This window comes from Falco biarmicus, chromosome 9, assembly GCF_023638135.1.
Source record: "Falco biarmicus isolate bFalBia1 chromosome 9, bFalBia1.pri, whole genome shotgun sequence".
NCBI lineage: Eukaryota > Metazoa > Chordata > Aves > Falconiformes > Falconidae > Falco > Falco biarmicus.
The window spans coordinates 53,294,392-53,311,310 of NC_079296.1; the positions used below are offsets into that span (position 1 = coordinate 53,294,392).

Genomic DNA, 16,919 nt, shown 5'->3' on the forward strand with positions numbered 1-16,919 from the left:
GTGCTTTGCAAGAAATTTTTTGTAACATCCTTTCCCATGTTTCCCATGCGTTACTTCTGGTTTTTTAATTATTTCTCTTTCCAGATGGAATGCTTCTTTAAAAAGCAATGTGATAGGAAGAAACATCTTCTGCTTTATTGATTTTTACCAGTGCAAAAACTAGCTGAATTCCTGTGTAAGATCAAGTAAACAAAAAAAAAAAAACCCAAAAAAAACCACCAAACCCCTCTTGTGTTGTTAATGGCCTGCAGGCATCTTGTGTGGGAGAGGGGTATGAGGAAAACCATGTTTCTTCTCGGTTTGGAAAGGCAGAGCTCGGTTCAGCACCTCTTTGCACCCACAGTAGCTGTTGGCCCGTGAAAGCAGCAGGCTGGGGAGAGATCCACCAGCCCTGGCCAGCACATGCTGATGTTTGAGAGCCCACGAAGCTGTCCTCTGTGGTTGCACATTTGCTTAGAAGGGATATTTTTTATCCAATAAACTCACCAAGGATCAGGTGATGATATCTGTACCGTAGCAAAGACTTTTTGCATTTTATTGAGCAGCGCATTATAATGAAAACTGGTTGTTTAATAGCTAACCTCATCGCAGAGATTTCTTCCAGCAGCACTACAACAAATTACATTTGTTTTAAATTACAAGATCTATTGCAAGTTTTTGCCAGCTACCGTAATAGAAACGGTCTCTTTGAATTCAGTAAGTCTTCTTCCTTTCGAATATTAACTTTTGGGTTAGAGGAACAATAATGCTGTCCCCTTGCGATAGATGCTACTTCCCCAGCATTGTAGCTTTAGCTAAACCCCCCTAAATTAAATTGTCTTCTAGCATTTCCATTAGAAAACACTCTTCCCAAGCTTTTATGACTCTGCCATAAAATTCTCTAGGTAGTGAAATTTAGTACATAAGGTTATATATCCGTGGCAAAAGGTACATCTTAGATGAAATTTCAGAGGACAAAGTTTACTGGTGCTTTTGAAAAAGGCTATTAGAAGTCTGCAGCTGCTGCTTTCCTGCACTCTGGAAGTCATCAAGAAACCAAAGCCTGGACTTCAGACAAGTAGTTGAGAAAAGAGGAGAGCAAGGGTAGTCAGACCCTGCCACAGGTTGTCCAAGGAGGCTGCCCAAGGGAGTCTCTATCCTTGGAGATACTCAAAACCCAACTGGACGCAGCCCTGAGCAACCTGCTCCAGTTTGACCGGAGACTTCCAGAGGCACCTTCCAGCCTCAGTATCTCTGTGTTCCTCTGACTACGCCAAGTCCATCAAACAGTGACTACGCGTCAGGTTGAGCATTACATTGGTGCTGTCCTCACACTAAGGATGCCCCTCTTGCCGGGGTGTCGCATGGGTTTCCACAGGAGCCTGAGGAGGCTGTGTGTCAGCGTGGATCCATCCAGCGGCTGGGTAGGCACAGTACATCTGTAAGGACATTTGAAGGGAATATAAATCCAAATCTTTTTTATTCTGTTGATTTCTGTCTAACATGTCTAGTAGCGCAGCACTCTTGCCTGCTTATTCCAACAGGGTTGTTTTGTCAATTTGCTTTCAAGGTGTGAGATAGCTGTACTACAAAGGTGATTTTGAAAAGCAATGCATTGTGCCTGCTATGTGGTACCTACTATTGGTAGTCAGACCACAAGTTTGTCCTTCAGAATTTTGTAACCTGCCGTTATTTTTCATTCATCTGTCCCCATTGTTTTAGAGGACACACAGCACAGAATATAAATTAGGAAAGAGGTGTCAGTGATTATAGATAATATGCTAAAACCATTTCTGAAATATTTATTACAAAATAGGTTAGTAAAGTGACATGGTGCACCTGTGCTGGTGTGGAGTAGACATCATTAGAAGATTATGCTAATGTAAGTATTTAGTAGCAGGTCTTCTTTGGGATTACTCTGTGCTATTATCATAGTCAGCCCAGGAATTGTAATTCAAAAGAAAGCAAATGATCAAGGTTTTTGTTTCTTTTTCTTAAGTTTTGACTGCTCTTTAGACTGATGAATTAAAGAATATTACAAGGAATCTTTTAAACATTTGGAAGGGAAAAAAAGGGAGGGAGCGTAGACTTGGGCAGAGAAGTAACATATACAGAAGTGTAAAATGAAAAGAGTTTGGAAACCTTTGTTTGGGCTGGGCAGTTGTCAGGTCTGGAGGTGTGAAGACGGTTGAACAGTGGTAACATCACCAGAAAAGAACAGAGAGAGAGAACTGGGGAAGGGAGAAAATTCAGGGGGAGATGCAAAGAGGGCCGATACCTTCATGTGCACTCATTTTTATGATTTTGACTTTCATTTGACTTGTACAATATACATGGATGAAATTACTACATATTCTCTGTGTTCCAAGGATATTGGACAATCACCAGACTGCATGCAATGCCAATAGGGGACTGGTTATAGAAGCATATTAGAATACCAGGTTTATTTCGTTTTTAAACTGAAAAGTTGTTTAAAACTTCACTGTACTTTGCAACACTGAGACGCTGAGAAAGAATTTGAAGGTATTTGAAGTGATTGCTGTTTAAAAGAAAGCTTTGCTGTTCATGCTTTAGTGAGCATTTGTTCAGGTTTGGGTTTTGCGTTGGGATTTCAAGGTCTAGGTCTGTTGTTTCATACACAGTCTGACAAGATAAGAGTCGTCTGTCTCATATATGCCCAGTAAATTTGTCTCCCAGAGAAGCAAAAGCTCAAACATGGAAAGCATGATGATGTGCAGGAAGGCTGATCAGCTGTAGTAAAGCATTCATTATCCTTCCATCTAAATTAACTGTAATGACATCATAATAGTGCCTTTTACAACCTCACTCCAAATTCCCCTTTTTTAATTGAATTATCAGCTAAACCTGAATTATTTTAAGTTGTATCTGTATATTCTTGTTTAGAGAATTATTCTATCATTAAGAAAGTAATTCGTTCGTTCTTTCATTCTTCTATTTTGAAGTGCTCTTAAAGAAAAATACTGGGGAGTACATTTTTAGCTTGTATTGTTTCATATTTTCCTGTCATAAGTATTTTACATAAGTGCTTACAGTGTAAATCTGAATCCCTAGGTACTTGAGCTAACTAAATAATATACAACATGGAATATGCTGTAAGAATGTTTCTAGTGTTGGAATTTTCTCTCTAGATTATTTCTCCAGAAAAATCTTTTTGCAGAGGCAGTTTGATTTGTGTGTGTGCATTAACCAGTGAGGGAGGTGTGTTGCAGCATCATGTGGCTTCCAGCTTTCCTCCTTTAGCTTTCGCAAGTACTTTCCAACAGTGTGAGAAGCTGACTGGAAGAAAATGGGACACAGAATATTTTTAAACATGAGTGAACAAGCAAATCGGGGCATTTGACTAATCACAAGAGAAAACGGAGGAAGAAGAAATGACTGTACCTGAGAATAAGGGGGGAAAAAAAAAAAAAAAAGTTGTTTGGTGCAGTGGGTACTGTTGTTGTATGTTGGATCCCTTTGCCCCTTCTTCATTTACTGTTGCCTGTATGTTGATATGTGTTCACAGTCTCCTGGTTTCAGTGGTGTGTTTGTAGGAACAAAGGGCCTCTGCAGAGGGAACACTACAGAATGGAACCATTAATATTGGTGCTGTTTGGTGGAGCAATCGCTAAGCATGCACCCGCAAACCCCTTAACCCCTGTGGGCCTAGTGGAAGTGATTAATCATCAATAACGGTAAAAAATAGCCAGAACTGGGTATTTGCAATGGAAGTTAGTTCATGGAATGCAAATGAAATTAGCGCTCACAGCCCAGAGAGCCCCCCGTGCCCTGGGCTGCATCCCCAGCAGCGTGGCCAGCAGGGTGGGGGAGGGGATTCTGCCCCTCTGCTCTGCTCCCGTGAGACCCCCCTGCAGCGCTGCGACCAGCTCTGGGGCCCCCAGCATGAGAAGGACACGGACCTGTTGGAGCGAGCCCAGAGGAGGCCACGGAGGTGGTCAGGGGGCTGGAGCCCCTCTGCCATGGAGCCGGGCTGGGAGAGCTGGGGCTGCTCAGCCTGGGGAGGAGAAGGCTCCGGGGAGACCTTAGAGCAGCTCCCAGCACCTACAGGGGCCGGCAAGAAGCTGGAGAGGGGCTTTGTACGTGGGCACGTGGTGACAGGCCAAGGGGGAATGGCCTTAAGCTGAGAGAGGGGAGATGCAGATGAGCTGTGAGGCAGAAATTGTTCCCCGTGAGGGCGGCGAGGCGCTGGCCCAGGCTGCCCAGAGCAGCTGTGGGTGCCCCATCCCTGGCAGTGCTCAAGGCCAGGCTGGATGGGGCTGGGAGCAGCCTGGGCTGGGGGGAGGGGGCCCTGCCAGGGCACGGGGTGGGACTGGGTGGGCTTTGAGGTCCCTTCCAACCCAAACCATCCTATGATTCTGTGGCTTCAATCAGCAGCATATTAATTGATGCATTTACTCTGGATTGAGAGCTGTAAATGGAGGGAAATTACTGAAGAAATCAGTACTAATCTGCCCCTTGACCTAAGGCAGGATAAGGTGAATGGTCCAGATCACTACTTGTTTAGAGATACTTGCTTAACCTGTTTTTTTGCAGCTTTTTTTTTAAAAAAAAAAAAATCTCTGCTTTGAATGGCTGGAGAGCATTGCAAAGTATTTCTTTCTTCATGTCTAACCTGTGCCATGGTTTTTTGCATGTCCTGTCCTCTTGCTTCTCTCTGCCATATTTTTGTGTCACTCTTGAGGCATGGTGACTTCAAATGAACAGTATTCCAGCTGAAGCCTTGCCAGGGCCAAGTAGATGAGAAGAAAGAATCCATGTCCCACAGTGGACCGTTATCCTAATGCAGCTCTGACGGAGCATTGTGCATCATGGAGGCACTTTGATGCTCGACTGTTTTACTGCCCACCCTCTGGCTAACACACTTTTGCAGCCTTGCACTGTGTTCATGCAATTTGTTACTCCTTCAGGCTTCTGATGGACTGATAAAGGTGTCTTATCAGGTAATACATAAACAGGGATAAAATGCCAAGAAATCCTGATGTTGGTGTAAGACCTCGCTGCCATAGAAGTTATCTAAAGAAACAATAAGAGGACAGTCCCTACTCCAAAGAACCTAACTACAACAGAAAGCTGCTGATATGTGATATGTGATATGCTGATGTGTGAAAGTGGTGCTGATGGCGAGCCGAGCCGTCCCCAGCACCACTCATTCCCAGCTGCTCAGCACACATAAACCTCATCTGTCCAGGGTGTTAATTTTGTGGTTTGGAAGATGCTTATGCCCTTTAGCAACAGTCGTTCTTCCTTCCACGTATCCTGAAGTAACTTCCTTCTGTAATCATATTCTTTTTATTCCAATCACATCATAGGAAATGTTAATTTCCTTCTTTTAATTGGGTTGATAAAGTCTTTTGTCTAACAAATCTTCCCAATATGTTAGCGTTAGATTTTGTTGCTGTGTGTGACATTCTCAGTATTGCAGCTCAGTACATCGTGATCGGTTCCAGTCTCTGAAGTTCTCTCTTTTTCAAGGTTTAACTTTTGTGGCTCTTCCTGACACAGATAATGTATTCTTTTGTTAATTGAAACTGAACTTCAAGACAAGCGCTTCTTTTTATGCACATGCAACTGGAAGCTAATCTTCATTATTAATTACAGCAAGATAAGTTATGCCACTGCGGATTGATGTTCTCCATCTGAGCACAGGAGATAGTTTTGATTACTTGCCTGTTGGCCCAGTGATGCCCAAGTACACCTTCCTCCTTACGTGTGTTGGCAGCAGCCAGCGCATTCTTCGCTACAGACTGATGCATTTGGTTTAATTCTGCCTGTTCTGAAGAGCCACGTTTCCCTCTATTTTTTCAATTTCCCTTAACTTTGACAGCGAAGTTCCTGCAGTTTCGTCAGAACCTGCTTTGGAGGAGGGAGAGGATCAAACTAACACCTGGAGTAAATCATAAATTTTTTCTGCTTCCTTTTCTGAACGTTATTTGAGCATAAACCTGAGCTGTTTTTGTGTTCATGAGCTGCAGCAGACTTCACAGGTGAAAACATACCATTTCGTAGATCATAGCCAAGAATTCAAGCACATTTTTTTTTTTCTATCCAAAGGATCTCCTCAGGGTAGTAATCTTTCTGGCTGATTAACCATACGACTGTAATACCGAAGTGGTGAAGCGATGCCAGCCTAACCATCTTACTTCTGCGCTGTAGCCCCGTGTCGTTGTTTCTTCTGATTCTTTTTCTCCAAACGGCAGCTCGTTCCCAGGATGGGGTTTGAACACTCTAGGCAGAAACACCTTTCTTCTCAGCTGACACCTCTTCTCACTCTTGCGTGGGTATGTAAGCGATTACAAGGCGGTCAGGAGTACATGGAGTGGAAGTCAGTAATCTCAGCCTGATAGAAAACTACATTTATCTAAATCCAGCCTTTCCTTGCTGGGCCCCGTAAAAATAAAGTTTTACACCAAGGTGAAGAAGTAGTAGTGTGATGAATCCCTCTACTCTTGCTGTCCCAGTATGCTATACAACTTGCTACTTCTTACTGCCAATATTTTAATATATATTCTTTAAAACTGACTTAATCAGATAAAAGTCATCATAGTTTTGCTGTTTTCTCTTGGCACTGGAGGTACTAGACAATGCTAGAAAGTGCTGTGAGCTTAGCCATCACAGGGTCGTTGTAGTGACTTCGGTTGTGCTGGGAGGCTGTAGCAGTTTACATTGCTTGCTGATTAATCCACTTCATAACTTCCTTTTTCCTCGGTTAAATCTGGATTTTTCAGGATGGATGTTATTCTTACTGCACTGTGCCAGCCACATTTGGCTTTGCAGTACCGTGATCACAAAGTCATATTCTGACTGTCCCCCATGTTGTAGTAAAGGGACTGTCAATATTTCCAGCAATCCTTCCAGTACTGGTTGAAACAGGCACAAAATCCTCATTGGTTTACATTTGATTTGCAACTGAAGATATACTGTTATAATAATATCGTTGTTCTGTTGACTTCCACTGGGAAAGAACAGGCTTTCTTCACTGACATACGTTAGGAAGTGTTTTATCCAGTAACAGAAGGTTTGAGTGTATCATCAGATTCAATCAAAATTAAAACAGGGTTTGAATAATTAAAAAATCAATACTTAAATCTCTGCATCTCTGCTTTTGATGTTCTTCTGTAGAAAGTTGGGAGCAATCCCTACCTTGCCAGCGCAGCCTGATTGCAGGGGTAGCACATGGTCTGTGAGAGGATGGTGGTGTTTAATTACAACTGCAGTTTAACAGATGTGTTGTGCTGTGGTCCTTTTGCAGTTGCAATCTACTGTAGATTCCGCATTATTTGTTCGTTATTGGTATTCACTAGAATTAATATAGGGGAAAAAAACTGCGAGCTACAATTTAAAGAAAAATAATGGTATATAAAGTAATGAGATTGTTCCAAAGCTTAATTAGATGGAGTAGATTGAATACATTACAGTGATGTCTTGAGGCAACATAATTAAATTGTAGGCATAATCCTCCCTGTATTGGAACTGATTTTATCTTCGTAAAGCAAGGCGCATTAGATGGCCCTTCCTACTATGCTAAATTACTCATTCTTCTAGGAAGACTTATGAATCTCATAGTATTATCAGACTTTAAAACCACAAAACAAAACAGGGTATAAGTCTACATATCAAACTGTTGATAGCCTGATTATAGGGGTAACTTCAGTTTCAATCTTAGTATATGCTGCAGCTCAGTAATTGAGTCATAGATTTAAAATACATATATATGCAGTGTATTATTGTGTATGCTGAATTAATCTCATTTATAATATCTCTTAATGAAGTTCTTTCCAAATACATACACTGACAGGGATCCTGGTGAATGATGCACAGAAGTGGTGCTCCTGAAGTGCACCTCTGCGTAGGCTGGATGCAAGTGGAAAGATGCCTATTACATCTTGGCTATATAGAGAAATATTGTAAAATGTATGACTGTGTGTATCCCTACATATATGTATTTTAATTTTTGTACATACTCATTTATATTTGATATATTTTTTCGTCTTTAAAATTTTCACATTTTTTTTTATAAATCTATTTTTTGTTTTCACATTTTGGATAATATTCCTTCTTCTCCGTTACACACTACTGTGGGGGCGATCTGGCTTTATAGAACAGATAAATCCCAGTGACGTCGAAATTTTTGCCTTACTTGATTAATTTAGTGTACCTAAATAATCTGCCTCAGCATCCTGATGCCAGTATATTATCTGGAGGCTTCGTTTCTCTTGTGTTACCAAACATTTAGCTAAGTACTGATTTTTTTTCAGGAGAGATCACTAGTGTCTTAAATTCAGTAAAAGACCTTTCTAACTGCCTCTTCTGGTTTGTTTTCAATAATTCTGGTATGTGTTTGCCGGCCTGCAGAAAGATTAACTTTGTTATTTGCATTCGATAGTGAACTCTCTTTTTAGAGATTGGTGTCGGGGGCGGGGGGGGAGCAGTACGTGTCATGAGTGATCTTTGTCCTTGCAGGTACTTTCAGGAGACTTAAATCTCTACCACAGTCTGCTCGAAAGACAAGCTCATTTGTCTGGGCATTAGCTGGCAGTTTCATAGCAGAAATTTAAAGTTTTCAAGAGGAATCTAATGTTTATTTTGAAAATGGAGATTAGGGTACCAAAGAATAATATGTTTACTTTTCAGCAGCATGAATATGTAGTGACCTACTTATAGTATACCATTTGGTTTTATTTTTAAAGCTTGTCAAGACAACTCCTATTGCAATTTAAAAAAGCATTCTCTTTTGGAAGGCAACAAACTACACTGTGTACTAAATCAGCATTTTAGAAGTAGAACAGTGAACAGTGTTTTGAAGATTGTCCTTCAACAGCATTTTGATGTGCTAGTGTGCCAGAAGTAGAAAAGCGCTTGCCTCGTGTGTTTAAAAACATGTTTTAAACTGCAGCCAGTTGCAGGTCTAGGTTAGATTCAACACTACGATGCTGTAACTTTAAAAGTACATCTAAGTTTTTTTCTACTAAACTGAATTTTTAATGATCTCTTGATTATCATGAGATATTTTAAAGACAAGTGATTTTATCCGAAGCATTCCTTGTGTTGCTGCATATGCTAATTTACTTGATTAATTTTGAGAACATCTGCATATAATTCTGTATACTTAACAGTGGTGAGATCACACTTCTTTTCAAGTAACAGCTACAAATTTCACTTTCCAGACAGACTCAGATTTTTGTCTAATTGGGAAGCCAAATGTACAAAGGTACCACAGAAGAGTGTGTAATTATGTAATTTTCTCCTGATCTTTCAGAGTCTTCCTGCGAGCAATTAATCAGTATGCAGATATGCTAAACAAAAAATTTCTTGATCAAGCCAACTTTGAGTTACAGGTAAGAAAAAAACATCAGTGTCTTGGGGACTAATGTTAATGTTATAATGAATTTCTGCCCTAAGTAAGCGTGTAATTTTGGAGTTATGTACATGTCGTCATGAACCCCAGGTAACCAGTTCACCCAGTTAAATAATGGCAGGCTCAGCAGATATGTACAACCCGTTCATGTCTTGTGGGTCTTGTTTTAGAAGAGCACTGAGTCTTGCTCAGAGCATCTTAGAAAACTCCTGCTTTAGTTCAGGAACAGCAAAAAGAGGTGTCCTTAAAGCAGCAGATGCTTTAGCAGAATTATTGCCTGAAATGCAGCGCCTGAGACGCGGCGTCTGAGTGCCCTGCTGTGGGAAGCACGCCGGCTTAGGTCGCTTGTTCAGAATTTGGGGTTTTTTTTTCCCCTCATATTTATGTCTTCACATTTAATTTTGCTTGGATCGTCAAAACACAATTGATTAGGATTTGTAGATGGGAAAAGTTTCATGGAAACATAAACACAACGAGGAGATGTACTAAGAATATATCAAGAAACACCGTCTCTGTGGTGTCTGTTATTTTTCTCCTTTAAATATTTACGTGCATAATTTAGATACATCTAAGTTGTTTTGTAGATGTGCAGAAAAACATTTCAGAGAATTAATGGTATCTATTCTTGTCATTTTGGGGGCTTTCAGCTTTGGAACAACTACTTCCACCTGGCTGTTGCTTTTCTCACCCAAGAGTCTTTACAACTGGAGAATTTTTCAAGTGCTAAAAGAGCAAAAATACTTAACAAGTAAGTCCTATTCATCATCTAAATCATGGACAAGAACTCAAGGTCTATTAACATAATTTTAGTTTAATTTCTTAGCTAAATCCATTCAAATTGAGATGCAATCATGGTATAATGAAAGGTTGGTTTTAAAAACATGAATCAAGTATTGCATGTGTTTCTACCCTTGAATCAAGATCTAAATTACAGGATTCATTACTGATGAAGACAGTATTTTATACTGCAGGATGTTCATAAAGTCAAGACTTTTCAGAAGTATTAACATATTATAAAGCTGAATTTTTAAATCACTTTAGCTTTGTGCTTATTCTAATCTCATTTTACGTGCACTCTTTATTGCTTAATCCCTTACGGCCTTTTAGACTGAATTTTTGTAACTACAGCCATTTTCACCGCGATATCCCTGAAGAATGGGTTTGTATAACTGCAGCCTTGTACGCTTGCCTGGTTAAAAGGGATTACATTGCCTACCTCTGAACAGGGAGCTTGAACGACCCGATTGCCGTTCTGAATCCCACAGCAAACGAAAGCTGTCAAAAAAAAAAAAAAAAAAAAAAAAGAAAGGCTGGAAATAAGACTGGAGCCTGAATAGTTTGTTTAATGTATGTATTTCTCTTAAATTTCACTGGTGTCCCAATGCAGTGGACTTTATCATTCATTAACTAAACGCTGAGGACTGAAAAAAGCCAGTTACATGTTTTCAAACACGGTGCGTGGATTCTCTTTCTTTGGCATAACATTTGTGAAGAGCACCTGCAAGAGCAGCTTGCTGCCACCGTCAGTCGGGTTATTGCAGGTAATGCACAGAACGGGCGCGTTCCAAAGCTGCGATTCCTTGAACGGGTACAGCTCAGACTCCTCGAGTGTGCAATGTGGCGTTATCTATATGCAGAAAGAAGATGCATTTTTGTATCACTTTGGCTTCCAAATGTAGGCCTTTTTGAATATTATTATGATGAGAGAGATGGGAAGAGTTTATTGCTGCTGCAGTGACATGGGATTTTAAAGGCTTTTTTGCTGTAACTGCATGGGCTGCAGGCTTTGACCAGAACAGACAGGCTGCTGCATGCCATCTTTTTATTTTTTTCTTCTTTTTTTGGCAGCTAAGTTTTGCCCTTCAAACTCAACCACTCCGTCCTGAGTTTTGAGGTGCAGCCTTTGGAAGCTGCACTTTACCTGAGCCTTGAAACAGAATTTTTGAGCACTGTGTGATCTAGTAGACCTACCCATAACTCGTGGAGCTTCCTTGATGAAACAGGAATATTTACAAGTTCAGTAGAAAAACGTTGTCGAGCAGACCCCAGCTTTTTGCACTTGTATGGTAAATACTATAAATAACATTTTATAGTTACAATTTGTAAAAGGAAAGCAAGATGGTTTGGTAGAGCCAGGTAAATTTCATTCCATTAGATTCAGAATTTGTAGAACAAAGTGGTTTTGTACAAGATGGGACCAACGATGGAAATTCTCTTTTGTAATTAAGAGTGTAAAGGATATTTGCAAAAGGCAAAGCGCTGCCATCACTCAGCAAGCAGAGGGATGGGAGCCGAGGCCGCTGGCCAACTCCCTTTCTCGCTCTGTCCGACGTGGGTGTGCAGCTACCTGAGCCTCCTAGTTCAGATCAGACTCCTGACCCGAACAAAAATCCAGCAGCTGAGCTAGAACTGGACTGGAAATTCTTGTACAAGACATTTCTGGACTGATATTCCCTCTCTGTAAGGATGGGAGCCTTAAACGGCAATTTCCTTCAAGTGATTTTTGTATCAAACTGCGCGTTGTATCTTGCTGAAGAAATTGACAAAATCAACAGACATTTCTCACTGCTGATACAAGTAAATAGATTAAGTAATTTTGAGTGGTTACTTAATGATGTTTGCTAAATTGTAAATCTCTGTTTATAATGATTTTACAAGTTGTTATTTTCAGTTTAATCACGTTTTGGAGATGAAAAGCAAGACCATAAATTCTTCAAGATGCAATAAATGCATAGTCAGGAAGCACTAACTTTTATTGCTATGTGAAACCACTACCACTTCTGTGCCAAAGGGATATAATTAATCAGTTAATTCAGTATCACACTCACCCATCTTTTAAAGGATGTATTTCAATTAATATGTCAAATATTTAATAATTAAAATTTAATTATTGTAATTTGTAGTTTTTGCTAAACATTGCATTTAAGCATTAGATAATAACAGATTCTTAATGATGCAGAAGAATCTCTTTAATCCGTATTAATGGCAGGGTATCTCCCTATTATCCCACAGAAATCCCACAAGTTGCCAGATGTTACCATTTTGCTCATCTTGTTATTTAAGTAATGATCTTTAACAGACAAATATTCTGTGTAGCAAATACATTCTTGGAGCTCATTATGGTTCTGATCCCATCATTAATGAAGGCAACAGGATGTTTTCCATTCATTAAGCTTTCCTGGCATTAGCGTGGAGAAGGTGTGGAATATCAGTATCACCCTTGGCCAGGAGATGCGAGGTGCTGGTGGCCCTGGCTGGGCAGCAGGGCAGGGGCAGCAGGTGGGCTGCAGGGTGGGCTCCTGCCTCCTTCGCTGCCTGGGACCGCTGCTCTTGGCCTGGCCCGGGCAGGGCACAAAATCCCATCGGCACATAGAAACCTTCTCTTCCCGACGCTGCGCGTTGTAGGGAACAGAGACAGTGTGTTGTTTGACATTGATAATGTGCAGCTGAGATCCTGCAGCAAAGAGGTAAATAATTTGAGGGAGCATGAGAAGAAACGCGGATGAGACAGAAGCAAAGGAGGCATGTGGTCTCACCTCTGGAAGAGAAGGAGGCAGTGTGAACAGCGGCTGGGTGCGTGGACAGCAGTTTGACCAATAATAAAGCTTTTAGCAGCGCGTGTACAGAGTATAAACTTATAAAAGCTGTAACTGACCAACAATAAAGGTCTTTGCTTCACCATCCTTGCAAAGTCCATGCCTCGTACGCCACAGCGCGTGAAGGCGCAAGATGTCACAAGATGTTCCTCGCTGGATTTTATGGGACGGTGCTATTGCTCAGAGGGTGGATAAAAATAAAATACAGCCTTAAGCAGTGAAGCTCTCTGTTACCCTTCCTCTGGCCATTACCATCTGAAAAACAGAAGGTGTCACAAGAGATGTCTGTAGCCACCCAGAGGGTGGTTAGGTAATCTGAAAATGTGGCATCGGTTTTGCACAGGGGAGTGTTTTGTGTGTGCTCTCCCTTTGGTGAATATGGCTGCAGAAATTGGAATTTGGGGTCTTTTGAGGGAGAGCAAGTACCACCAGGTGAGGAAGAGGAGGTGCTGGCTGTGTGGCTGAGGCGCTCAGCCTATCTCACTCCTTTGTGAACAGAACATTCTGCAAAGTTCCGTGTCTCCATGGGCACTGCTGAGCTGCCGAGGGAGGCTGGGTGATCTTGTGACTGTGGGCTAAATTTGGGGAACCTGTTCCATAATTCTGAATATTTCTGAATGCTGATCAGATATTGAAATTAGATGTTTCAGCTTATTGGTATTAGATTTTGTAATTTTTTTATATATTTTTTTTAATGCTGGTTTTGTTTTCCTTTTTAAGGTACGGCGATATGAGAAGGCAGATTGGATTTGAAATCAGGGACATGTGGTATAATCTGGGTAAGTAGGCTGAGCACCCAGTGCTTAACGCTTTCACTCGGTGTTTGTATAAACAGAGATGAAATGAACTCACTTTCTCTGGAAATCATGGTTGGCTTCCAGAAGGCATGTAAAAAGCAGGTGATTTAAGAAATAAAGCTGCCTCTGCATATATTTTGCTGTCTGAGAAGACACATAACTGTAGTTAACGTTTATATGTCTTCTGGTTTTCCGTGGTATTTCAACATCATGATGCATAAAAGGAAACAGTTCTGGTGATACCTGTTGAATGGTGGTTTTCACCTTAAAATATACATATAAACACACACATATACGTGGGTACCCTAACTGGGACTGTGGCAAAATGAACGCATCCACGGGTTGGTTATCAGTAGCTTAGCCTGGAAATTCTGCTTTAAATCTGAATTTCAGTCTGGTTTGGCTGCATCAGAGTGACTCAGGAAGATCAGTAAAGAACGGGAACTTGGGCGTCCCTGGAGTTCAGAGGTACATTAGGTATATCTGACTAGCTCGAGCCTGTGCCATTCTCTGCATGTAACTTAGCTACATGGGGATTGAATTTCATGAGAAACTGAGTATTTACTGTGACCGGAGTGTACTCATCTGCCAGATTTAATTTTCCTGGGCTTAACAGCGAGACACTTTAGCTTTTCTGAGTTTTATCAAAAGTTCCTTAAATTATCGGAAATAAATGTGTTTGCCACTTATATCTCTAGCTGAACTGTTGCTGCTGAAACTTGGGAAAAAAAATCCGCATGTGTAAGAAAAGGGAATGCAGGGGCTCATAAGTGTTTGAGTTTGCATCCGCTCAGCTGGAATGATGAGAAAAGGCCTCTGAGAGCAGCCGAGTTCAGTTTTTATTAGAAGCATCTTTCATGAATTATGTGTCTGGAGAAGAGATTAAAGCACAGTACACACCTGATATGTGCCTTGATAGACAGATAATAAAATCAGTATCGTGCCTGATGCTGGGTCATCCAGCTCAGCACACTGGCTGCCTATTTGTAGTAATTTGCCAAATCCTACCCTGTTCCAGGCTTGCAGCCCTGTGTTCATCTGTTACCGTTACTAATTTCTCCAGCATCTTTACATTCTTAAACTTTTCCCAGAATTTACTGGACTAGAAGTAGAAAAGTTTGCATACATATTTCTGCATGTGGCTGTTTGTACGTCAGGTTATTTTATTCTGGCTGAGGACTGTGGCATGTATTGTGCTTTTAACTATGGCTGCTGACACTGGCTGCTCTTGGACAACTTATTTAGTTGCTGTAGGGCTCCGTTTTTCACCATTAACAGGGAGATGATAATAATTTCCCCTGGAGTTTTGTGAATCGATCGGCGTGAGGGGTGGTGTTTTCTTCAATATTTCTTTCTCTGCTGCCATGAAAGCCTTTTATTTTAATGGAGTTTTTATACACCAAGATTATCCAGGTAGGTGACTCCGTGACCTCCTCTAGCTCTAATGCCTGTGATTCTGTAAGAGGCTGGGATCGTGAATGTCAAAATCTTACATTTTGAGTGAGTCAGTAAATTGCTGCTCTTCCCAACAAAAGCTGCAAGAGAAAGGTAAATCGGAGGCAGGACCCCAATCCAAGGGGGCCTTTGTACTGCTCCTAATGAGCAGCTTGCTTTTTCTCATCTTCTTTGTAATACAGATAGTCCATGCTGATCATGTTCAGCTTCTGGCTCTTCACCAATCTCTTGTATGTCGCAGCATCAATTAAGAAAGAATTCTGACTTACTACTGCAGGGGAATTGATAGGGGGTACTTGGCACTTTTATCTTAGAAGTTGCACTACATCAGTCAAATTATTAATGTATATGTTCAGAAACAAAATCAGAAGTGAAAAGCTATAACTCTTGAATATGCTTGAGCGTATAACTTTTATGACTATGCCACTGTGCCTAAGATATGATGGAACCAAACAACCCTGACTTTTGATTTATGTATTAAAGGGTATGGATAAGCCTCAAAAATTAATACTTTGTCTCATCAGTTTTTCTTCATAACCGTGATTAACATATAATGCCTGCCGAGTTAAAACTCCCCAGTCGGGAGCAAGACAGTCCTCTAGCTGGAATGCACATTTAAGAGTGTAATTTATTTTCTGAAATCAAATAGTAAAATACAAATTCTCAAAGTTCTTTTTCTTGCCTATGTGTTTCTGCTGCAGTAGTGGCTGCAATGTTCATGTCTTCCTACCTTTGGGGGGGGGCAGGCAATGGGGCATGCATAGTAGAAAGCACTGGCTAACTGTGTGCACACACTTTAAATACGTGTAATTTAGGAATAAGATTTTTGGTTTAAACAGCAAACCATGTACAAGAGATCCAGCTTGTCAGATTTTCTGTTGAAATCCTATTTGTAGCTGTCCTGTTTGATACCCTGCTAGATTTGATCATGAAGGCTTTAGATGTGAGTGCTGCGATGCAGCAGCAACGAGGGTGACTCCGAGGAGCCCAGTCCCAGCGTGCAGAGCCCCCGCTGTGTTGCCTTTCCAAAAGCATCATCAGGCTGTTATTTTCTTACCTGCTCCAAAACCAGTGTGTATTAGTCTTTACAGGCTTTTCTCCTTCCATATCACAACCTGAACTTTAAAATAACCTATTACTTTGAGTCACTGTGTGGTTGGAACCGGGACTCCTTAGACCTTGGTGAGACAGCAAGTACCAAAGAAGCATAAGACGAGCCGTGGCCTGTCTTGAAAATGTAGGAGCTCAAAAACCATGTGCTTAAAAGCGTTATGTGATGCAATTTATCATATACAAAACACAGTTTGACAGTAGGTCACATTAAAGAAACTGTAATGATATTTAAAATAATAATTGTGGTAAAGTTGGTCAAGGAAAGCCAGCTCAGAAAACATTGCTTTTGATGTTGGCATCTGAACCAGCTAGAGGGAGATGGAAAAGTCAAATTCCTGAAGCTGAAGGGAAATGGTTGCTGCTGCTGTCCTGCAGCGAGCTGCCCACCTTCCCTCCAAGTGCTTGACATCAGAAAAAGGTGTCTTGACAGAGATGTTAATGCCATTGGAGGGAAAGCCAGGGTTAAAAATAGGCTTGAACTTTGAGCATTATATAAATAGAATTATATATAAATAGAAGTCATTACAGACAATGCTTTCTGAATTAGTCATGCATGTTCAGAGCTGACCAAGTGAGAGGTGAGACTGCTGGCAAAATATTCAA

At 40.9% G+C, this 16,919-nt stretch overlaps 1 protein-coding gene across 2 annotated transcripts in view; it reads left to right on the plus strand.

Annotated features, from left to right (window-relative positions):
* Positions 1–16,919, plus strand: part of DOCK1 (dedicator of cytokinesis 1) — a 319,207-nt gene that overhangs the window by 221,554 nt on the left and 80,734 nt on the right. For both annotated transcript variants that reach the window (XM_056351327.1, XM_056351328.1), the window contains exons 30-32: positions 9,257–9,335; positions 10,003–10,103; positions 13,672–13,730. In XM_056351327.1, coding sequence (XP_056207302.1) covers positions 9,257–9,335; positions 10,003–10,103; positions 13,672–13,730 — 239 coding nt within the window. The remainder of the gene's footprint in view (positions 1–9,256; positions 9,336–10,002; positions 10,104–13,671; positions 13,731–16,919) is intronic.